Source organism: Drosophila guanche, unplaced genomic scaffold, assembly GCF_900245975.1.
Source record: "Drosophila guanche unplaced genomic scaffold, DGUA_6, whole genome shotgun sequence".
NCBI lineage: Eukaryota > Metazoa > Arthropoda > Insecta > Diptera > Drosophilidae > Drosophila > Drosophila guanche.
Window position 1 is genome coordinate 4,991,191 of NW_022995745.1, and position 25,052 is coordinate 5,016,242.

At 46.8% G+C, this 25,052-nt stretch overlaps 2 protein-coding genes across 2 annotated transcripts; one reads left to right on the forward strand and one right to left on the reverse strand.

The window, feature by feature from the left end:
- Positions 1-1,261: 1,261 nt before the first annotated feature.
- LOC117581367 lies at positions 1,262-22,965 on the forward strand. The gene is made up of 3 exons (XM_034268502.1): positions 1,262-1,270; positions 22,305-22,767; positions 22,831-22,965. The coding sequence occupies exon 2, from the start codon at positions 22,324-22,326 to the stop codon at positions 22,444-22,446; it is 123 nt and encodes a 40-aa protein (XP_034124393.1). The 5' UTR covers positions 1,262-1,270; positions 22,305-22,323; the 3' UTR covers positions 22,447-22,767; positions 22,831-22,965.
- Positions 17,845-21,283, reverse strand: LOC117580892 (histone-lysine N-methyltransferase Su(var)3-9-like). The gene is made up of 3 exons (XM_034267644.1): positions 21,270-21,283; positions 21,121-21,198; positions 17,845-18,895 (listed from the first exon to the last, which is right to left on the reverse strand). The coding sequence occupies exons 1-3, from the start codon at positions 21,281-21,283 to the stop codon at positions 17,881-17,883; spliced, it is 1,107 nt and encodes a 368-aa protein (XP_034123535.1). The 3' UTR covers positions 17,845-17,880.
- Positions 22,966-25,052: the final 2,087 nt, after the last annotated feature.

Genomic DNA, 25,052 nt, shown 5'->3' on the forward strand with positions numbered 1-25,052 from the left:
AGAGAGAACTTGGCGTTGATCCGCTCTCTTTGTTAGTCTTGATGGTCGCTTCTCCTCTCTCTGCCTGCACTCTGTTAGCAGTCTACGTGCACTCTGTTAGCGTTCTGTTAGCAGTCTGCCAGCACTCTGTTAGCGTTCTGTTAGCCTGCTGCACACGCAGAAGAGACTACAGCGACTCTGTTATGCTCATGTTATGGAAATAGCTATGAAAACAGACGGATTGTATGGATATCTATTAACCATGTTAACAACTCCCGCCCTTAGGTCCCCTCTCACGCTCTCCTGTTATCGCCATTCCCCACTCTTGGCCGCATCTGCATCTGCTGCCTCAGCACCCACTGCCACTGGGGTCGTGTGTTGTCATCGGTTTAATTGAAAAATGTTGTCCCTGCTGCATGTCAACATTTTGATTTCCAATATGTCCACCTCGTCGCCGTCGTTGTTGTCGCTGTGCTGAATGTTCATGGACCAAGAACCATCGGTGGCATTATAAATGGCCCAACGGGAAGGAGTGCAAACATTTTTTGGCTACAAATTTCACACGTCGCCCGCGACAGATGTCGTCCCACCATGCTCCAGCCCCATCAGCTGCTGTGTTGGGGGCGAGGCCGCTTTAACCACTTCCGCACAGCCGTCAAATCCAGAGGTGGCCACTCCCCCATGTTCCCTGCCCACCTACAGCATTTACCGTTAGGATATCAATAACACACATACACACACACAAAGAGAAGAGAAGAGAAGAGCCCGCGGCAGAGGGCGATCCGGCGGCAGTCATAAAATATGGCAACGGGCGTCCATCAACCTGCACGTGAATGAGAACGTGACACCAGCGACGCCTGCCGACGATGGCTGCTACTGCTCCTCCCCCTTCTGCTCCACTGTGCACTCTCTGTGTTCCATTTGTTGTAGCCAGCCGCTAGCCGTTTGATTTCACATTTCATGCAAATTTTTGGTGGCCAGACGACACACCAGAGGAGACACACGGCGATGGGCTGGCAGGCTGGCAATGGGGGAAAACGCAGGACGCTGTCGCATCATCGGAAATGAATCATTTGCTTCGTTTGTTGGCATCCGCTTGGCGCTTATTTCCGTTGCGTCTGTCCCTGTGCCACCTCTGCCTCTGAGTTTTTCCCCGCATTTCCCGCCGCCGTGTTGCTTTTTTGGCCTAAAACCTGGGCTCCGGCCGGACGACATGTGTGCGCGGCACGCTTCCGTGACACAACACGGACCCGGACCAGCGCCAAACCCTTCCACGGGCATTGTTTCTTTGGTAATACACTTTGGTAATACTTTTTGGCCTGTATCAATTGGGGGGCTGAGTCCTGCTACGCTGGAGAGTCTTTCCATATTTTTATGTTGATTCTTTTTTGCAGGAGTCTGCCCTTTCGGGGGGGGGCAGGGTCTTTGGGAGTCGACTCCCGGCAGCTTTGACACCTGCCGTAGTGTGAATGCCTCTGCACTTGGGTTTGGGTTTGGGTGTCGTGTTGGGTCATCGGAAGTTCCACTGCAGGGAAATAGTGTTAATCCATGAGTAGATCTTGTGCCCGCATGTTGTAACCGATGCCAAATGGCGACAGTCAACCCATTTACCCCCCCAGCACACAGCACACAGCCCAAACTCAAACTCAAACCCCCCCCGAAACACGGTGCCAGTAGGATGTCCATCCGATGTCCCTGATATCCATCCAGGCGTCGTCTGTTCTGTCCACACTCATTTGAGTCCCGCATAAATCAATTGCACTTGTCATCAACTCAATTAATTTTTGGCAAACAAAGTGCAGTAAATCAATTGCTTTGGCAGCTGGGCCAACGGGTCATGGCAGGGCCACACATTCGCATTCGCATCCATGTCCGCGTCCATGTCCATGGCTATCATTTCCCCTCCCTCCCATATTTGTACTCCCATTTTACGTAATGTCCATGGATCTTTTTTTGTTTCCTTTCGTGTGCTCTCTTTTTTCGCTTGGTTGTGTTTGCTTTTGTTGGTTTTTGCTTTCTTTCTGCGTTTGTCATTGGGATTTTGTGTCAGTGTGGTTTTGTGTGCTTTTTTCCAGCCTGCATTCAATGTGGACAGCAGTAGCTGGCGGGGACTGGGAGGGGGGCAGACGCAAGTCGAGTGCGGACTGTCCATTTTATGGCAGCGTGCCCCCCCATGCACGTTGACACTGTATCAAATGGGGTTAAAAAGTGATTAAAGTAGGTTTGGCAAATGTCAACAATGTTTATGCCATTCACATGGCCATTGGCAGGCAGCGTGGTCGTACTCCTCGTACATCCGATTGCGGGTGCGGGGCTCAGTGGTTCAGGGGTTCAGGGGTTCAGGGGCTTAGGCGTGTAACTGTCGGCGGAGTGCTCTTGACGTTTCGGTATGTCCCTCCCATCCTCGATGGCAAACCAATGGATGTTTGTTGCTCGCTTGCCTCGCGATTCGATTTGCAATTTTTTACATCCACAACTCCAGGGCGCACCCATTGATGGCAGGATGCCATGGATCCGTAACGTAACCCATCTTCATGTGTGGATGGGAATGTGGTCCTGCCATGGATGGTCGGCCTTAAATTATGCAACTCTCTTCTGTGCTTTTTTTGTTTTGCTTTGTTTGGTTCGTACTTTCTGGTGCTCTTTCGGTAAATTGAATTTATGCATTTGCTTTTGCCTGGCACTCAGATTAAGGTTTTCCGGGGTGGGATTACAACCAGCAGCAGGACTTACTCCCTGCTTTGTATCTTTTACTTTTTACACTCACTCAAACCATCAGGCAAAAGAGGAATCTTTCTGGATTGCATCCCAAACTATTTACTCTGGCCCATGCTCTCGCTCTCGAGACTCCATCTCGAAGCTTTTCGGTCATATGTCATGCTTGGGCAGGCGATTTATTCTCAACGAAATACTCTTAAAAATGTTGCGTACATGAAATGCAAAATGCACTCGGGGAACGGGTAGGACAGAACTAAAGCCAAACAGACAGCAGGGCAAACAAGGCACAGGGTTCTGTGTGAGTACCAAAGGGGGGAAAGGGGTGGTGGTGCATATATAAATTACACACCCACATATATAAATTACCTTTTGATAAATCTCAGTCGTCGTTGGGCTACGAAACTACGAAACTACGAAACAGAAACAGAAACACAAAACTCAAAACTCAAAATGAAACAGCAAACAGAAACGCAAACAAAAACATATAGAAAAATGTACAGTTGACCCTCTCGGGTCGATGGGGAAGTGTGCGTGTGTGTGTGTGTGTGTGTGCAGAGGCTGCTGCACAGTTGAGAAATCTTTTCGAACGTAAATCAATCCGTGCAGCTACATCATCGTCCGACTGCGTCGGAGTCGTAGCTGGAGCTGGAGTCCGAGTCCGAGTCCGATTCTGATTTCGAGTCGTCGTCGTCTGTCTCTGTGGCCATGACGATGCTTTCCGGCCCACACGCAGCTCCAAGTCCTAGAAGGATCTCACACACACACACACACACATCCACTTCCACTTCCACTTCCATCTGGAGTGCACCAATTGCTTTTCTTGATTGTTTTGTGGGCTGGGCCCCGGACTCGCATTCGCACTCGAACTCGGAGTCTGAGTCGGAGTCAGATTTCGGGGCAGTGCCACATATCGAAATGCAAATTCAACTTGCAGTTAGAATATCCTAGAAGGGTGCTGGGTGGCAGGGATTGTGGTTCTTGTATGCTGCTGCTCGTAGAGGGTCTAACAAAACAAAACTCCACAAAAACGATAACGACACTCATCATCAACCAAAGTCGGATTTGGCTCACACTCGCCTGCTCCTCCATTCCACCGCTGTCCCACTGTCCCACTGTCCCTTACCCATTCCCATGCATTTCAGAAACGCAACAGTAAACGCAATTTTTGGTCATACCCACAATTCGTTTACTTTCTACGGGCTGCTGCTGCTGCTGAATGTCCCAGTAGTCCTGCTCCTGCTCCTGGTCGTCCTAGTCCTAGTCGTAGTCGTAGTCATCCTCCTCAGACGTTGCTGCTGCTGCTTCTGCTGCTGCATTTTCCGTTTTCGTTTACGCATCGTTTGAAATTTCTATGAATTGTAGATGCAATCGTCCAGGGCTGCCCGGGCTGGGCTAAGACTCATGTGTTACATGTGTGTTACACCCTGATTCCCACTCCCGCTCCATTGCCCGCTCTCCACACCACCACGTTCTCGGTCATGGTTCACGTACCCAGCCGACCCCAAAAGTCAGTGGAGTGCATTTCACTTGCAGTGCATTTGGTAAGCTCACGACGAAGGCAAAGTTGACGATTCTGTTCCGTTCTCTACGGCTCTGAAGCTGTGCTGTGCTGGTCCTGTCCTGTCCTGTGCTGTGCCGTGCTGTGGGTCCTGACTCCTGACTCCTGGCTCCTGGCTCCTGGCTCCTGGGGTTCTTGGTTGCAATGCAAATTGAAAACTCCATGTCCCCGCCGCCAGCAGAAGAAGATGAAAGCTTGAAAAAGAAATGTACAGTTGCCCCCGTTGGCTTGCACCCGGACACGGATCGGAGTGCGTAAGGATTATAAGAGAATGGCCCTGGGTAGGCCCGTGCCCCTACCCTTACCGGTGGCGGGGCCAATCTTTCATGACGAAACAAATATCCTCATAATTCAACATGAAAATTGCCCCGCAGTTGGCAGGAGCAGCACCCGTGGAGAGTGGAGTGGAGTGGAGTGGAGTGCCGTGGAGTGGGTCTGAGGCGGGGACTAGGCCTAGTCCTAGTCCTAGTCCCAGTCCTAGGGCTTTTTCTGCGGCGTCGTTTGTTACGCCTGTGAGAGGGACAGAGAGGGGTGGGTGCAGACCTTTTGTTGGTTTTTGGTGATTTGCTTTGTCAGTGACAAAAATAATAACAGCCAGCCGCAGGCCGAGCCAAAGCTCTTACTCTTGTCCACCGTCAACCGGGTACTCGGTTCTCGGTTCTCGGTTCTCCATCCTGGTTATCCTGCTGCTTCTGTTTCTGATTCTGGGCCTGATTTTCTGGCCCTCCATGACTCCCATATGTCAAGTGCCCGCATGTGTGTGTGTGTGTGTGTGTGTGTGTGTGTGTGGGCCCCTTTTGGACATTTTTAATTACCACAATTTGAATTTCTTAAATAACTATTTGGATAACAATCAGTCGACTGTCCGCTTGTTCCCCTCTGCATCTCTCTCTCTGTGGAACATCAAAGGACAGTCCTAATGGATGGCTGGACACCTGACCAGACCCCCAATGGAAAAACTATTCCTAAACACAAGAGGAAACTCTCTCTATCCTCTAGCTGTTTGGCTGCCACTCTGTTGCTGTTGCTGTTGCTGTTTCTGTTGAGGCCTAAACAAACGATTTTTTCCCCTCTCTGTCTGTCTGCCAAGTTGCTGCTCATAAATAATCAACCAATTATTTTGCTGTCAATTTCAACACGGCCGCCGAAAACGCAATGCCAACGCCTAAGCGGGCAAGAAGGACCAAACCAGAGCCAGAGCCAGAGCCAGAGCCAGAACTCAAACCCGAAGGAGCAGCCAGAACATGCAACCCGCTGAGTCGTTGCCGTTGTCCTTCGGACACGCTACACGGCACAATGGGGCAATAAATTCGCTGCTGGGGGAGAGCGCGCCAAGAATTCCATGCACAAAAGACGCGCCGCACAGTAAGTCCCGTCTCCAAGTCCCGGCCATAGTCTGTTGATTTTTCCATTGAAAACACTGCAAAAAAAAAATGATTCTTGCTGTGAGAACAATGCCCAGGACACCTTTGGATGGGAATGCACTTTTTGCGCAGTGCAAAAGATGCAGAAACTAAATCTGAAATTTGAAATTTTGGATCTGGCAGCTGGGAGTTTGGGGGGCACTTAAAGCCCTTTGCTGCGATTCGATTTCACGGCCATATATCATTGCGATTTCAGTAGCAGTCCTGTTCCCCCTGACCCCTTTCCCCCAGCCTGCCCTTGCTCTGTATATATTTGCTCGCTTCTTTCCTTTTCGGCAGCGAAGGCAGCACACGCACCAGGCGGAAGTCCTTTAGCAGATTATCTGCGCAGGCAGGAGAGCGTGGAGAGCGTCCGCAGGCCAGAGTCCTGCATAGATTTTTGTAATTGAAGGGCGTGTTCGCTGTTCGGGCCGGAAAAAAAAAGAGAGAAGAAGGAAAACCACTTGACTGTTCCTCCGTCGACTATGCGCTTGTCTGGCTGATTGCATTTCTCTGTGAGAGAACGCAGAGAACGGATGGACGGAAGGGCGGAAGGGCGGAAGGGGCCATTAAGTGATGCCAATGATTAACAACGGAAGTATAGATTTGCAGAGACTGGAGTACAGTGAAGTGGAGGCATGCCAAATCGATTGCCCGGCGGAATCCTTAATGGCATTTGTCCATAAATCAAACAGTTGCCACATTGTTGAGCCTTAAAGCAGCAACTTAAAGCCAAGCGACTGATCAAATGAAACAATAAACGTAAATAACTTTCAATTGAATAGTTTTGTGGTGGCAGAATTTACGTACGCCCAAGTGTGGCGTAAGTTTTGGCCATAAAACCGAGAAGCAGCAACGACAATGGTCCGCCATTAGCAACATCCATTCAACAAATTGTTGGAAAATGTCCCCTTCATATGGGTAAGGTTACGCTTTGCCACTGCCACTGCCACTGCCCTGTTTGATTGTAATTTTGTAATTTTCCCAGTTTATTATCTGTCAACATTATCGCACACCACAGACTCCAAGTGGACCCTTGAAACGGAGCGGGCATTAAATTCTTGCCCCGTCGCCGTCGCTCTTATCTTGTCTCGCATTAAAACGCCAGTTCTTCAGCGACAAATACTCGCACAGACAATGCCAGACATTCAACATTCTGCACACACACACACAAAATAAACTCATCGAATTTCTCTTGTTAATTGAAATAAAACTATTTCGACTGTAGCCGCCCTCCCTCCCAGCTCCATTCAGCAGGGAGTCCCTTGAAGTCTGTGGCCAAAAATATTCATTAGGTTTTTGGGTGTGCAAATAAGGAAAAGCCAGGCAAAAGTGGAATTGGTGTGAGTATCTATCTATAGGGAAATGATAGCCAATCACTCATCAACTCAATGCTTTCCCTATGCTCTTTTACAAGCTGACTAACAAATTGAATGACTGAAGAATCAAACTCACATCCCATCGCTCGCTGTAAAGTGGCACGCACCAAGTGTCCTGTCCATTCGTCTCGCGGCGCACAGTACGGGCCAAAAGTTAGTGCCAAGTTTTGGTCATACTAAGTAAAAGCCACTTAAAATCCAAAAGAGAAAAGTAAGCGAGTGCAGAGACACAAACACAAACGCAGACGGAGACGGAGACAAAGTCGAGCGACAGAAACGCAGAACGAGAGTGAGAGAAAGAGCTGGGAGCTGGTAACTGGTAGCTGGAGACTGGAGCCTGAGAGAGCCACACACGAAACTCATAAAAATGCTTTGTGGTTGTGGGAAATTTCTTTTCTTTTTACTCCACCACTTTTGTTGTAATTTTTTATCGTATAACTCCTCCAGAGCATGGGGCTTTTTTTTTTACGTTCTCCACACCCCACAGACTGCTTTAACTTTTCTTTTGTTTTCTTTTTTTTGCTCAACTGGTTTGTACGTGTGTCTGTGTGTGGGTAAACTTTACAAAGCATTAACACCTCATAGATGGCACGACGAGGACTCCAGACACAAAGCGCAGGAGTGTGGCCAAGACGGGGGCAGCAACAACAGCAAGAAGAGCCAACAAAAAAATCAAGTTAAAAGCCACAAAACTCTAAACTCAAATATCGTATGTCACGTCAGAGCAACGAGGGGAAGCGGAGAAGCGAGTCAGCGATAGCCAGCGAGTCAGAGCAATGGGAAACTCGAACAATTTCAATATTCAATGCTCATTTTTCGCTCTCTGCCACTGACTTCCACTGACTCTCGCCATCAAAACATCAAACTTCATTCAATTCAATTAAACAGGCAACTTTGTGTCTCCAATTTCAACAACTTCCCTCTAATTGTTTCAAATTATCAATTCAAATCACGTTAAGACTCGCCCCTGCACCGATGGAAAAGAAAAAATTATCATGCAGCACGCCTAAATGGCTTTTCAATTAGATTATGTCATTCAAGTGCCGACTGCCAGCCGTGACCAGAGACAGAGTCCTTCCCCCTCTTCACATTTAACGTATCAATTTCCGTTAAGGAATTTGCAGGCCGACACAGAAAAAAAACAGAAAAAGTGGGAAAACCAAAACAAAAACTGAAGGAAACCCACCCAGAAACAACAGCAAACAACTTGGGTTCATTAATTTTGTGTGAGGCGCAACAATTAGCACGCAACCGAATCGACGGGCGAGCGGTCGGGGGGTGGGGCAACAACAAAAAAGAATACAATATTAAACAATATGCTTGCCCCACGGCCACCACAGCCACCACCCCCCAATCCTGGGGCATAAACGTGACGCTGCTAATTAAGTTGACGCATTTGCTGCCTCGCTGGCTCCCAGTCCTGCCTCGAGTTCCACCAGCTCCGGCTCCAGCTTTTTTGTCTAGTGCGTGGAGATGGAGCTGGAGGTGGTGCGGCTGCTGCTGCTGGGCCAGACGGGGGCAGAGTGATGCTGGGGCGGTGCCGTCTAGTGGCGAGCTTAAGAAATTTGCATGGTTGATTTGGTTGGATGTTGGGAAATGGTAGAGGAATGAGAGGTGTTTGTGGGAGGAGCCTAAGGCGCCCACAAGCACGAGCAACAGGTTGAAAGCTTGCTGGAGAAAAGCTGTAAAAAACAAAAGAAGGAGGAACCTCATCACCTCATCATATCTATCCTGTCTTGGGAGGCTGGAAAAGGGGCCACCCTTTAAGGCCGCAGATCCATAACATAATCGAAGTCACTGAGAGTACATTTAACACAGAGCAAATTTCGAACTTGGGCAACACAATTAAAATCAAGAAGCAGCTCTTAGCACAACAATGAATCAAAAAGTCCAAAGTCCAAATAAACAAGATGAAAGTCGAGGGGTCGAAGGGTCGAAGGGTGGTCGCGCTGTACTTGAACGCCTCTCTCGTACTTTGCGTTGTAATTCCATAATTTTCCCGGTCAAATCTCATCAGCAGCCGCCGCAAAAGCGAACAAAAATTAAACCATAAAATTCAAAAAAGAATAACAATGGAGTACTCGAATCGTTGGCAACTTGAGCACTTGAGAAAATTTATTGAAAATGCGTGCAAAAAAGAGCGTTCCCTCTCTCTCCCCCTCTCTGTCTCTGTCTCTAAGTCTTCTCGTTGGCTTTTCTCTCCGTGCTGCTGCTGCTGCTGCTGCTGCTGCTCCTTCTGCTGTTGTGGAAAAGTCAAGTGGCGACACAAGACGAGTTTTGGATTGTGTTTTTGTGCTGGCTGCCACTGCCACTGCCACTGCCGATCGCCTTTTATTGCTGCACATCAAACGGAAATGACAGAGCGGAGCGGGTTTTGTTTTTGTGGCAGCAACAAAGGGTCTGTGCCGCTCCGCACCGCACCCGAACACCACTTGTGGGCGTGTACGGGCAGAAGTGCTCGAGTGCTGGCTTTGATTTCTTTTCGCTTATAATTAGTTTAGTCAAAAGTTTACTCGCCTCTGCTGCAGCCCCTTCCCCTGCGTCATGTCTCATTCGTGTCCAGAAATGTGTTGCATGCAAGTTGGTGCCACACGTCAGAGCACAGTGTCTCCGCTGAGACTTTCAGGCAAAACTTGGCGAAATCTTGCATAATTTTAGCAGCCGCTGCCCTCTGGCCACGCCCTTGCCTCCCAGTACCAGCACAGCATCCGACACCTCGTTTGTTTTTTCAACTGTCATTTTGACAGCTGCTTTAGCTCCTGTTACCTGCAAGCAGTGCAAGTTCATCTGCGCCCACCGCTTGTTCTTGTCCTTTTTTCTTCGTTCAACTCTCAACTTTTTTCTCTGCCATCTTGAGCTTGAGCTACACATGCAGCTAGACAAGCTGAGAATGCGAATGAGAATGAGGAGCTGGAATCATCTGCTAAGCCCCAAAGGCATTAAGCTAGCCAGCAATCCAAGGGATGGGTTTTGGGTGCAGCTGTCAAAGACCAGCCGCCAACATGCAGCTACACAAAACTTTTCCAAAAATTGCACAAACATTTCAGAGATAAAGAAACAAGGGAGCGAAGTCCCCAAGTAAGTGGAAAAGGATGTGATATATTTAAATTACAATATTTAATGAAAAAGAGAGAATCAATCGCAACTTAGTCCTACTTCTGCGCTTCTTTCCCCGCCGCACAGCTCCCCACACTCACGGCAAGTCGTAAATGTTTGATAAATACCAATAAAAGTGCATAAAAAAGTTTTGGGCAGGAAAACTTAAAAATTTCATCGACATCAAGTGGAGCAACAACTTCAAAGCCAACGACTTGGCGATGGCTGGTCGGAAGGAAGGAAGGAAGGTGCCAGGCAGGGGGAGCCAGGGATATGGTCGGAAGTGGCTCAACAATTTTCAACACGTTTGCGGGGGCCTTCACACACACACACACACACACCCATACACACACACAGGGAAAATCATAAAATTTTAACGAACCTATTGAAAGTTTACACATTGCTGCTTGATTTCACTGGAAGAGCGAGCCACCGCCCTCCAGCCCAACCCCCAACCCCCAACCCAATCCCAGCGCACCAAGGACATGCGGCCAGGAGGCCAAAGGAAAGTGTGAAAAGCACCATCGAACGGCAAAGATTTTCACACTTAGACATTAAGAAAATTTATGAAGAAACACACACTTGGAAAATGGTTGTGGACAGGGGGGGGACGCACATGTTTCATGCATGGCGCCGAAAAGTGTGCTACAGGAAAATTAAACGTACCTATGTAAACAGGAGCAGGAAAAGGTATCCTCTCGGCTGAGTGTCTGTCTGTGTGTGCATGTTGAGGGAGTGTCGAGGAAAAGCCTGGCCGGAAGTTATGTTCAAACTTAATTTAAGGTTCAATAGCGTAACCAAAGAAAACCGCACAAAACTTTGGCTGCAAGACGCCGACAACGAGGACGATGAACGAGCATTCTGTGCTACATAAAATCTTGTGGTTTATTAGATTTTAATAATTCACACGATTCACAGCTAAAAGTGAGCCGACCCACCGTGTGTGTGTGCGTGTGTGTGTGCGTGTGTGTGTGTGTGGAAGACACATGACAGTCTTGAGAGGAATGAGTTGGGTTGTCCTTGTGCTGCTCTCTCTGCTTTTTGCTCTGCATTGGAAGTCAACAAAAAACTAACTTTTATCTGCCGTTCACCTCAACTTTGTTTCCTCTTTTGCAAAAAGGCACCCGAAGGTGTGTTTGTCTTAACAGCAACAAGAGCAACAAGAGCAACAACAAAAGCAACAAAGACAACGACAAATTTGTGGCATATCAGCGGTGTGTCGTGTGGGTTGTGCTGTGTGTGGGGTTTGGGCGTAGGGAATACCACTAAAGGGAATTGATTTTCTCGGGACTTGGGCTAAAGATTGGCAGGTAGCCGCAGTGCGAGACAGGCATCAGGCATTTCTAGTAGTTTATTCTTTAATATTATTATTTTTCTAGAAACCCCAAGAAAGTGCCTTACCGAAATTTCAATTAAAATCGAATTACAAGTAAACTTGCTGCTTGGCAACATGAACTTCAAACATTCAGGACATTCCGGTGTGGGACATTTCCTTGGCCTGACCAAATCGAAGGATTAACCTACGAAGCAACTGCCGGATAACATATGACTTAACCTCATGCTATGTGACCCGCTCATGTCTGGCATTCCTTTGGCTCTATCTAGCCTCTTCATTCGACTCCATTTACCTGCTTTGTGGGCATGGGGCGAAAGCTTCAAAGTTTTACTCTTCTCTTAACAGTTCTTTGCCACACTCAGCGGCATGCATCGCTCATGGCATTAGCAGGAGCAGGAGCTGGAGCTGCAGCCGAGTCAAGTGGCCGGGCCGTAACATCAACAACAACAAGCTGAGGCCAGGCGAAAGCAACCTTTTCGCTTCCGGGCGGGACTCGTACAGCTACCAAGAATGCAACTTCCAGCAGCAGATGATGACGTTGCCGTGGGGTGGTGTGTAGCGGGTGAAAAAAAAGAGCAGAGCTCATGCCCAAAGAGCAGAATAAATCAGTGAAAAATGTGCAACTTATGATCAAGTGTTCCCACAAGAATTGCAAACTTTGCAGGCCAACGAAGATTTTTTTGTGCCCCCCGCCCCCCGCCTGGAAACCTCTTGTCTCCATGCTGCTCTTTGTTGTCTGTTGTCTCCACGCCATGGAGTGGACGGAGGACTCCATGTCGAAGACATCATCGAAGTTATGTGCAAAAGGTTGTGCCGTACAAGAAACTTTGCATAGTTGACAGCATTGACCTTTTTTTTTGCCCGTTTGCCAGGTCTTCTTTGTTGTTCGTAGGTCCCCGGGCCATAAATAGTTCATAAACTATGCTGGGACCAAAGGACACTCACTGGCCAGGTGAAGGACTTTACAGTCGGCTCTGTGGAGAGTAAATCACAGAGAGGTTGATAATTCCATTTCACACCAATTAATTTCACTCGAACAATCCATTCACGAAACACACAAAAGTAACGAAAAGCAAACAAGAATCGAAATTGGCCATGGGGAATTGTAGAAATGATTGGAATGAGCTCCCAGCCCCGGCCCAGCTTCCAAATCAATTTGAATTCCAAATTAACATAAAGCATAAAGCCTGCCAGGGGAGGACAGCAAAAGATTTGCGACTCGGGAACGGTCCATGGGCTAGGGCCAGACGATTTGCCATACAAATGCAATGGCATCAAATGTCGTCTAGAAGTTTTTGCTCCACCCATTCTGGCGGCACGTACCCTGCAGCATCCAGTTGTGGGACCATTCCGGGGTAGCATTCGAAATACAAATTGAATTTCCCATTTAAAGACAATGGGTTGGCAAATTTTTATGCGCTTAATAGAGCCACAAGAGCCAGGGCTGGACGGACGGACGGATGGACGGATGGACGGCCATTGTCGGTCCTCATTTGTTATTTTGTCGAAAAGAGGAAAATCCAACAATTCCCCAGTGGGATCTGATAGCTTGGGGGACTGACTGCAAATCTAAAGTTGGAAATTGGAAAGACTCTCAAGAGTGCATCATAGACGGAAAGTAGCTCCAACTCTAGTGGAAAAAAAATATATTTAAAACGTTAAACATTAAACAATCTGATTATATTCGTCCATCATTGCTGTAATTTGCTCTTCGTAGAGGCTCTGCTGGCGGACAACATCCTCCGTCTGCTCCCGCTGGCCAAGTGCATCTCTCACATTGATGAGTTCTTGCACCGCTTCAAGGTGCGCCGAACGTCGGAGACGAACTTGAATGGCTTCCATAGTAGCATGCAGGCGATCCCTTCCATTCAGCATATTGTCCACAGTGTCAAGCAGTTCAATTAGTTCCATATTCAAATCAATATTATTGTTGACTGTTGGTTGGGCTTGGGGTTGGGCTTGAGCTTGGGGTTGGGCTTGGGCTTGGGGTTGGGCTTGGGGTTGCTGGAATTCGATCGGTGGCAATGGCTGCATCGGGTGCATCATCTGCATGTTCTGGACCTCCTGCAGCTCTGGGTACTCGTCAAACCAGCCCGATGGCTGCTCGTCGCGTATAAATGGTGGCATTTTTTCGAATGCTCGTCAAAATTTGCTCTAACAAAATTTAAAGTTTTACTCGCTTCAGTGCCAAAATCAATACTGATATTTCTGGATTTATTTGAGTTACAAATGTCATTGAAGTTCCTTCAAAAAGCCACTCGACCTCTGTTGATACATTGTAATACTTTGGAATGACGCTAAAAAAACAAAGGCAAATTCGATCCACCCCTGGCAGCACTCCAAAACTCATCCAGGAGTAGTCGTCCAATCAAGGCCTTGGTCCTGTCTGGGTTCTGGGATCTGTGCTCTGGGGTTTCTATCTTTCAATTTAACAGAAATTAATTTATTACATCAATATTTATGTTTCACTTAAATTATAATGCGTGAATGCAGTCAGCCCTCTGTCTAAACTTTTACATTTCCACAGAATGTGTTTCCTCTTTTTCTACGTCTCTTTTGCAGCTCCTCCGCTCCTTGGTGTTGGCCTTGGTACGCCGCAAAGCAAACAATAAGCGTGGGGCTGGGGGCGGGAATTCACAATGGACGCTCGGCTTTCCGCATGGCCATGAGGAGGCTTGAGGAGAATCGCAATCAGCCATAATAAATATTAAAAAATAGCGCATAAAGTCAAACATTGGGGTAGACCGACTCCGAACATCCTCCGCCCCCTGCTGAATGATGCTGGAGTGGCCCGGATGGTCGATGGAAACTTTTCTAATAAAATAGTGAATGCTGTGCCCCGTGCCCCGTGCCCGTACCACCCGCCAACGCGACGGCAATTGCAATTGTGCAATTGCATAACTTTTGCCCGTTTCGGGGTTCGGGTTCGGGTTCGGGTTTGGTCATATTCAAAAGGCATTTCGGCTATCAGAAAGTGTTTCAACCAATATTGACAGACAAAGAGGGCGTGCCAGAATGGCCATAATTAACAGTTAATATTGCTGTAGCGGCAAACAAAGTTTGTTTCGGTTGTTTCTATTTCGGCTATTTGACTAGAACTCTGTGCCAACCACTCTCTCCCCCAACCTCTTGGTAACGGCGGGACGAGGGCCTGGGCTTGGGCTGGGGGGTGCCATCTGCCGTTTAATAAGCGCACAGTTTGTGTTTGTGTTTTCCAACACTGCAAACACTGACAGAAAATCGCGTCGTGCCTCACATATGCCTCACCCCCGCTGCTCCTGCAGGCAGTCGAAACTCAAACAGCTCGCGAGAGAGCAAGAGCCTCCTACTTTGGCCTTTTTTCTGTCCGCTGGCCCGCTTTTTGCTCATTTTTTGGTGTCAATGAACAGTTTTAACATATTAGCAAAGTTTCCCAAAGTACACATAAATATATTTGATGTGAGGAACGGTTGTTGGCTGCTGGAATGGCATGGCATGAGATGGCAATGGGAATATGGAAAACGAAGGAAGAAGCGACAACAAGTGCAAAGGCAAACGAAACGCCAAGAGTACTCTTGCTCGTGCTGGCATGTAACATGTACACGGTACATGCATGTACATATCTATTTATGTATTTATGTATATACTTATGTCTGTAGCTGTATATATATGTGACAAATGTAACGGCTCTGTCATGAGCCCAATGCGCGACGAAGGCAGGGGCCGACCTTCTGCTATTGTTGTTTAACATTAAGCTTAATTAAGTTGAATTCTCCAGTAACTATTTAGGGGGACAGACACAAAACACATGTCGAAGAATTCTTCGTTTGGAATCTGATCTTGGTTCTGGTTCTGCTCTTGGTCTAAAACCCCTTAAGAGCTCCACAATTCGATTCCTGTCGAATATTTAAGCATCTTTCTTCCACAGGATTGTCTTCGCCGTTCGACTAGTTCCACTTACAAATCAACTCAATAAAAACATTTTTCGGTATTAAATTATCATTTTGCCCACAGGCTCCCTTCCGTCTTGGATTAACTCTCACTGCTACTCCAATCCAAACCCACAGGAACCCCTCTGTATACTCATACTCGCACAACTACAGTGAATACTCGTGCAACAAAAGGATGTCGTGTCGTGCCGCGTCGCTTAATCATGTCAATGATTTATAACGCTTTCAAGGACCGAACCAAACTCAAACTTGTCGACGCCAAACTTCCCATCTCTTTCGCTCTCTCTCTCTCTCTCTATGCTTAAGGTGTGCAGGGCTGAGGGAGGGCATGACTTGCCAGACAAAAGCATAGTAACTAGCTTAGGCAGAGTTGGGAGGGGGGAACATAAGTTTTCCAGCTACTTGTATGCCGAACGATGGGGGGGACTGGGGAATATATCTCACGAAAAATGATTTGGCTCATTATCAACAGGAGCTAAAGTGCACAGAGAAATCGAAAAAAAAAAAGTACAGAGAGAAGTACTTGGGGTTCGATATTACGACACTAAATTACCCTGGACTTGAAGAGTAATTTCCATAATGAATAAAAGCTGAATGGAAATTAAACGACATCTCAGTGGATTAGTGGGTAGGATATGCATTCATCTGTTTAGGAAGTAATTCAGAAGAAATTATGGTTGTGCTCTCACTTTTTATGTATATTTATGTATGTTCTGTGTCGCTCTTGTGGCCGAGTCCAAAACACTCCTTTATTACAGGGTAGATAAAGAGATGAAGAAACAGAGAAACGCCGAAAGAGAGAGAGAGAGAGAGAGAGTGGTGGTGGGAGTGACAACTATAAAAAGAAACAGAGATACAATGAAGGGGTGAGAGGCATCGAACAAACGCATAAATCAACAACAAAAACAGAAAAAATGATTTATAATTTCGCTTACTGCCTGCTGCTACTTCAGCTGTCCTTTTCCCTCCAACTATCAGCCTCTCCCTCTCTCTCTCTCTCTCTCGTTCTATCATTTGATGGGGCTTTGGGGGTTGGAGAAAAGAAGAGAAGAGAAGAGAAGATTGCTTCTAATAAGTAAAGTGGGATAATGCCAGGAGTACCGGAAGGGGGTGGGAGGCAGCACCATAATCATTTCCCGGACCCATACGAATACGTGTACGAGGCACTCCACACACTCGTTCCGACACACGACACAAAGGTGTGTGCATGCCCACCAATAATAAAGTAATCAAAGTGATATGGTGTTGATGCCACAGCCAGTCGAGAGGGCATGAGGAAGCCATACGTTCGGGCTGTTGGGCTCTTTGGGGGTGCTTGGTGGCTTGGTTGCTGGGCAAGGATGAAAGGAGCCCCAGCACAGTATGCTGTTATTGTTGCCACATGTCCTTTCCTTGAGATTATGGCATTAAGACATGTGGCAATCGAATTATGGTCCTGGTCTGCAAATGAAATTGAATAACGAACGATTGCAGTAAGAAAGGAAATGCTGTGTGGCAGGAGGAGCATCCTTGAGCCACGAAACAAACAACAAACAATGTGGGGGGAGAAAATATACTTTTAGGAAAGCAAGGAATGAGAGAGAGAGCAGCTTGGATTTGGTGGGAGGAGTCCATCGGATGGATCCAAGAACGGCAGACATCAGATCTAATTTTGTATTCAGACACAATTTCCAATCCTTCATTGATTCATTCTGATATCATAATTTCGAGTACTACTTATTCACCCCATTCCATATAATAGTTTTTTTGTACATTTTTGGCATGCCACGACACTCCACTCAAGTAGTGCCTGTCGCACGAGTCCTCTTTGATAGACAACGTACAACAAAACTGAGAGAGCCTGTCCCGTTGTTGAATACTGCGTATTCGACCTTACCTAACAATTTATACCAATCGGAATGCTGAATGGGATCTGAATTTGTTGCTAACATCGCCTTAATTATTCGATTTATTCGCTCTACCTGGCCGTTTGCTTGCGGAGATGCCGTAGCTAACTTAACGTGTTCAATAATGTTCTCTACCAGGAGGGAGCCGAATTCCATCGACGTTAAACAGCTTCCTCCATCACTAATCACTCATTTCTGTATACTCCATCCTCAAGTGTAAAATTCTTTACTGGTCCAGACTCGAGCTCATCTCTTTATTTGGCTATTTCTGAATCTCTACTTTGTGTTATCTGTAGCTGAAGATTTATCTCATCCTCGTTTAGGATGAATCCCAAAAAGTCTATCTCTGTGGCGCAGAACTGACATTCCTGTAGTTTTAGTTATTTTAATTCTAGGTTACATTAAATTTTCTTTATTTATTTCATTTAATTGCATCTCTCGTTAAATAAAATCTGAAACTTGACATGGAAGCAAACAAATTATTCCAAAAGACTGGAACTATATTCTAACGATTGAGGCTCGTAATGCATCACTTGGCAGGGCAGCAACAGCAAGAAAAAAAATAATCAAATGCTGGCATTGATTGGCATTGGAACTTAAAACAAGACCTTCCGACAATTGGCCGCCCCACATCGACACTGAACGCGCGCAGCCGTGGAGATATTCTCATAGGGCACGTCCTCATTGTCCGCTAGAGTGTAGTCAAAGCTGAGCTCCTCCCCCGCCTTGATCGGACGAATGGTGAAGAAGACCAGGTGGGGCAGAGCCATGTGCAAGTGCTCGATCCAGCAAGGGAACACAGCCAGATTGGGATCGCATGAATGATTGATAAAATGTGATATGTTGCCGTAGTTGGCCGCATCCACAGTATACTCGCTATCCAGCGATGTATTGTAGTCCAGATCAAACAGATAGGTACACCCATTGTCGTCATAGGTCTTCCCACGCTCATTAGCCTCGTCGCAGGTGATAATCTCTCCGATATATTCGCAGACAAACTCTCCCTTCCTCAGAGCCTGGGGCGTGCGGACACCCCAGCCCCTTCCGTTGTTGGTTTTGAAGAGCACAAGCGGATGCTGTCGCCCTTTCTGTACGACGCGATTGGTGCAGCTTTCATCGCAGGAACATCGGCTATTGCACTCATAGATGGCACTGCGTAGCCGGAGCCGCAGACGCCCGGTTCTACGCTCGTAAGCAAAGCGTTCGCCAGCCATTCTTCCACAACACATGGAAGAGGCGGTGCAACTTTCTGCGCTCTCATGGCACTTACAGCCCGCAAGTCCAGCCTGCGGCTTGGGTACTCCTGCTCCAATGATATTATTTTTTATGTACTTGAAACCGCTGTCAATCGTATCCAGATCCCAATTGTTTTCCACTCGTATGGGCGGTGACGGCAGCTCCACCCGATTCATTTGCTGCTCAAACCGCAGCAATTCATGCAGCTGCTTGCGGCGAGCAAAGTGACACCGGCTAATCTGCATGCGGCGCAGGGCACGCCGCCCGATTCGTTCGTCTCTCCGCAGGCTCCGACTAGAAGCGGCACGGAACTGCGCAAGCAATATGATATCAATCTGCAGCTCAAGCGGATCATAGGCATCAATCTCGACAATGCTTATATTTTTTAAATCTTCAGTCGGCGGTATGTTGGCGAGCTGTGTCTCCAGTTCCCCAGTGATGTTTGCTACATGAACCTGATGCAGCTGCAGCATACGCTCAACAAAATGTTCCATTGCGGCACAATTCGACAGATTGTCGTACGATTTCCATGTGTTGGCGCTCGCATCCAGGCCCTGCCATTTGACATAGAAAACGGGATGATACTGGTCCACCTCCACGTGCTCGATCCTCTCCGCAATGTACTCGCCCCTCGGTGGCCTCTTCATCGACTTTCCATGGCTGGAGCTGCGACGACTAATGCCTGTTGCTTCCGCGGGGCGCAGCGCATGGGCTGTTGACTTTGTCCCCCACTCCTTTCGCGGCATCAAATATTCTCTACGCGTGTTGTAAAGGGCGGAAAACGCGAATGTAATTTGCTCTTCTTTAAAAATCTCTTCCACATAAAATAGTATATGGAATGTAGTTGTCAGGAACAACGTAACATAAAATTCTATGAGTAATACTAGAGAATGACATAAATATCCAGATCTTCCCAAACGTACATACTGAAAATTTCCCAATCCTTTCAATTTCGTTTCCTTCAAACTTTCTTCTCCACATATTTTTAGTGTTCGTTCGGCAAACAACTCTTTTTTGAGTTCAAAATTGTGAGTAACATTTGTACCTGGTCAATGCGGACTCATCGTCTGCGACCAACCAATTTCGCTGTAGCGATTAAATTTAAAAGAAAACGAGAAGGGACGTGTGAGACGCTTCTTACGCGTCACAACTTTTATACCCGTCACTCAGTACTACATCTGCACCTTAGCGGTTATTTGTCAAATTTTAAATTTTTTATTCATTTGTCATCTACATCTACAACACTTCTCACACCAACACGCTCCGTTAGCTCGCCTCCCTAGACACACACACTGCAGACTCGCGGAAGAGGCAGAGGCAGCGCCCGCATACAAAAAAAAAGCAAATATAAGCTGCGGGACGGGGTGGGTTAAGAATCGTCAGAGGCAGAGGGACGGCAGAGGCAGAAGGCAGAGTGTGAATGAGAGAATGTGAAAAGAACAGCAAAAGCTGCAGGACAGGGTGGGTTTAGCCACTGCAAATTAATTTCTTCATTCTGGCTATAATAATGATCCAATCGGATCGTAATTTGTTGATCTGATAGTTATGGCCATTCCATACTTTTCTTTTATCTTCAAAATTGTAGGTTTGGGAGGTTTTTGCCCTTTTGCGGGGGCGGAAGGGGGCGTGGCTCATTTTTGAAATACTTCTGTAACAGTGTGAGCATACAGAAGTCTGGATGCAAAATTTGGTGGCTCTAGCTTTTATGGTCTCTGAGATCCAGGCGCTCAACAAGACGGACGGACAGACGGACAGACGGACTGATCAAGAATATGTACACTTTATGAGGTCGGAGGTGGAATTGGAGCCGCTTGATGCCACTCAACTGCAGAGCGAGTTGATGTGAATATTTGCATATTTCTCGTGCTGTTGCTGCTGTTCGATATTGGCATTTGGTTTTTCATGGAAAAAATTCTTGCACCCAGCACCGAGGAGGAACGTTACCTGGCAAAGATGCGCAGGGCGGGTGCGGCAGTCAGATGTTTGTTATTTGTGCTGCGACACCTCAATGTTCCCAACTTCTAATTGATCTTATATTCTAAATTGTTTTTAATGCTTAATCCAAATCATTGTCTTTGAGTTGTTTCTTTGGTTTCTTCGACATGTGTTTTGTGTCTGAAGCCAGCCCAAGAACCCCATAAATAGTTGCTTAATTACCTTCTCAAGTGCCAAGTGCACTCACCTGCTCTCCCTTCTGCGCAAAAAACTTTCGCACAAAGCACGAAGAAAGCACATAAACACACACACACACACACACACACACACACACACACACAGAGTGAGAAAAGAGGAAGCGGAAGTAGAGTTGCAGAAGACAAAGTATAAAACATATGCCCAAACACCGATAGCAATTAATCTTGTGCATGTTGTGGTGGCGCCACTCCCCAATCTTCGCTGCTCCACTGTAATAGGTAAACTGTATTGGGAAACAACAAACAGAACAGAACAGAACAGAAACTGTGTGTGGCGGGGGGTGTGTTTTTTTGCCTCTGCCAGAGTTGCCACCTACAGAATGTCGGTGGCAGTGGCAGAGGCGCGATATCGTTGTGGTGCGTGGGTGTTTGGCTGATCCTTTGTTGGCAAAGCAAAGCAAACTTTACCAAATACTTTCAGGGGCCTCTCCTCCATAAGCTTCTGCTGTGTGTGTGTGTGTTTGTGTGTGTGTGCTAGTGTGGGTGCTATAGACATTTGTGAGGTATCCCTTAAATACCAATTTATGGCACAAGCAGATAAAGTCCCAAATCTGCACTTAATCTTTTGCATTGTTTAATTTCGACTCATTGAGTTAGGCCATCCTGCATTCCCCCTCCCTCCCACGACAAATGCTTGAACACTCCATGAATGTGTGTGTGTGTGTGTTTGTGTGAGTTACTGTGGGCTTGTGGGCGTGTCTGTATGAATGGGCATTGTTCAAAGGCTCTCGCGCGCTTCTGGCCAGCGATTGTGTGTCGGGGGGGGGGGGGGGGGGGGGGGGGGGGGGGGGGGTAAAGCGCACTTAAGTTGCCTGGGAAATAAATCGTAGTCGACGTCTACAATGTGCCATGGACTAGGGGAGGAGCGGGTGTGGGAGTGGGAGTGTTTGTGTGTGGCTTCTATGGAGAGTGTGGAATATTCGATGGTTCATTGCAACCACAGCAACAGGCGCAACAGTCAACGTCGTCATCGTCCTTCTCATCCTCAATTTTGTGGTTGTGGCAGTGCCTGTGGAGGTAAATGCTGTTTGGGCTTCGTCTAAGGCAAGTTGTTTGCTAGTTAAAACTTGCAACTTGCGCGTTATTTCCTGCCACACACACACATAGTGGCATTTCCCCTTGCTTCCTCGAAGCAACCGCAATGCCCTGCGTACTTAAGGTGTTAACGCAAAAGCTTGACTCATAAAATATTGAAAAAGCCGCAAAAACTTTGCACCAAAAAGCTCTCTACACACACACACACACACACTTTAGAGCAGTCCCTGCGCGGGGTGGGGGAAATGGCATCTGTTGGGACTGAGAAGAGTCTGCGAATGGTGGAAGAAATTTTGCGGCAGGATGTCGGAACCCCAAATTGAACGGTTAAGTGGCAAGCAGCAAAAGTTTTTCACCTGACTTGACTTTACCCCCAATCCGCCTCCCACTCTTCCCTGAACCGATTACAGATTACAGATCTTGTGGGATATTATGAGGGGCACAGACATACGTATAAAAGACTGACTCTAAACGTTCGCAGCCTTTCCTTTCCTTTCCCCCCAGTAGCCTCAGATTTTAGACAGAAGTTAACACACAAAATTTAATTGTTGTAGTAGTGTGCGTCTCGTCCAGGAAATGTCGCCCGATGCCATGGTCTTTCTGGCATTCAGCATGCACTGCTTCAGGATGATCTTCGTCTACTGCATCTGTGTGAATATGCTGGAGCTTTTGCTGCTGAGGAGGCGCAACAGCCAATGACAAGCCAAGCCAACAAAATAAAGAACAATACTTTCATTCCCTTCCTTATTTTTTCTATTCCTTGTCTTTGGCTGTACTATTCTCCAAGTCTTTCTTTTATCCAAAAATCCCCAAAATCAAGATGGCAAACTTATTTGCATTGAAGCTGAAAATCGATGCGATTTACGCAAATTGCATAACATTTTGAATAGGTTTTTCATCACGGCATAAATTACGAGTACATCGAGCGAGAAGCACGAAACGGAAACGGGGCAAACGGCAAATGGGAAATGGGAAATGGGAAATGGCAAATGGAAAACGGAAATTTAAATTACCTGCAACGTAATTACACAAAAGAATATGCCAATAAAAATGACTTATGTATCAATTTCCTTTACGACACAGAATCCCAGACAGCAGGAGGAGGAGCAGGAGAAGGAGGGGCATAAGTACTGGAGGCTGATACTCCTCCTACTCCTGATGACGATGATGATGATGTGGATGATGATAATAATAAAAGGCAACGTAGCACAAAGCGAACAATTTTCAATTTTATTTGTATTGCCTTATTGTGTATCAAATATTTACAATTATTTGCCCCGGAGCCCATGAAAATGAGCAGACAGACACGGCACCACCCGCAGAACGAGGGCGATGCCCCGGGACACGGCACACGGGACACGGGACACAGGCGGGAAGCACTTTCGGTGGGCGTATGCAGCGATGATAAACCCAAATAAATTCCCATCGCTGCAGTGTAACCAAGGTGAAAATGCTGAGAGTCGCTCGTCCCCCCAATTTGCTTTGCCGCGCAGCGGACCAAACTACAGACGGGGAAAGTTTTTCGATCGAAAAGCGCAAAGGAAATTGCATGGCTGCTTGCCGCAGCATTCTGGGCCCTCTCTCCCTCTCTCGGGTAGCGGCATTAAAATTTGATTTTAATGTCATCGAGACGTTGATTTACAGCCTCTGTGTGCCTCTCTTTCAATCTCGTCTGTCTGTCTCATTCTGTCTGCGTGTGGCAGGCAAAATATAATTTTAATAATATTTTATTGCTTCGAAAAGTGGCAATAGAAGAGAGCGGAAGGGGAATTGTATGCCAACAATGCAGAACAAGCCTCCAAAGCTAAGAAAATTTAAAATTGAAAAACCTGCAGATTGATTGCTCTACCCATAACTAGCGAATATATTATCTATATAAAAATATAAACTAATTGGAACGATACACCTTTATGGAGCTCATGTCGATGCACCCATCCTACTCTGCACTGCTTAGTTTCAGCTGCTGGGCACTGCTTGGCACTGCTTGCTGGTTTTCTTTGGCTGTAAATATTTTCCCATTAAAATGTTTAAGAATTTTTTCTGGCAAAAGGAAAACTTGAGCAAGAAACCATCTAAGTTGGTGCATCAGCAGTCCTGCCTCAGTCACTTTGAATTGGGGCAGGAGGCAGCAACAGCTGACAGAGGCTGACGGCTGACGGCTGAGGCTTCTATCAATTGGAAACACATTTGCTTTGCAGTTAGCTTTGCTGTCTCTGCAACGGCTCACTGGCTGTCTGTTGGCCTGTCTATCTGCTTCATTTAGCAACAATTATAATGGTTTCCACTTCTTGCATTACTTTTTACGGCTGTCTGCTGTCTGCTGACTGTTTCTGTTTCTGTTTCTATTTTCGGTGGCAGGAATCTCTTCTCTGGACCATCGAAGTGCTAGCAGTAAAACTTAATGAAATGAAACCCTACAAATGGCACAGAAATTAAGGTAAATGAAAGAGATGAGCGAGAGTGGCACTGGCCCTGGCAGTGGCAGAGGAGGTGGCACTCTGAGTGGCACTGGCATCGGAGATTGGCTTTCCACTAGTCACAAGAATTACCCCAGATTCGCTTGGCATTTTTCGGCATTTTTCGAAGCTATTTTAAGTAATATTTATGCGGTGCTCTTTCCACCTTTTTATCTTGCTTTTCTCTTCACCAATTAATTTTTATTTATGTCTCTCTCTCGTTGATATTTTTCTTGTGTGTTGGTTCATTGTTGGTTTGCTTTTTCCCTTATCAAACAAACAGTTGGCAAAATGATAAATGCCTTTCAGCTAACCCCCTCTTCCACCCCCATCCCCGCTACTTTCCATCACCGAGCATTTGGTAATTTAATATTTTTCATTTTTTCCAAACTTTTCTGTGGCTACCGCAGAGTGTGGTGGTGTGGGGTGTGGGGTGTGGGGGGAGCTGCTAAAAAATGACAATTTTTAATTATCAAATGCGTTTAATGATAAAAATTGTCTAAGAGGGTGATATGGGGCGGGGGGTGTGGTTGGCTGGCTTGGCCACTTTCCCATTTCCAGTTCCAGCCACAGTCCCAGTCCTCATCCTCGTCCTCGTCCTTTTAATTTATGATTTATTTGTGTGGGTGGCGGGCGCCCATAATAATTAATATTGCACACAAGAAAGTGACAGAAAAAATACTACAACGAACCTAAGACTGTAAGGAGCTCTGGAGCTGGAGCTGGAGCTGGAGAGGCAACAACAACATGAGCACAGGCGTCGAAAGCAATCCCCCAGAGGGGGATTCACATAAATCTTGAAGGAGAGCGGCCAAGTGGCGGCTGGTGGGGCCGGGGAGGTGTGACAGT

What these genes read in the sequence shown, in the direction of transcription:
- LOC117580892 (XM_034267644.1), bottom strand. An exon ending in GAGGCCCCTGAAAGTATTTG is followed by an intron (nt 18,896 to 21,120) that starts GTAAAGTTTGCT and finishes AAAAAATATAAG; the next exon opens with CATTGTCGAGATTGATGCCT.
- LOC117581367 (XM_034268502.1), top strand. Translation starts at nt 22,324, where the DNA reads ATGTCGCCCGATGCCATGGTCTTTCTGGCATTCAGCATGCACTGCTTC.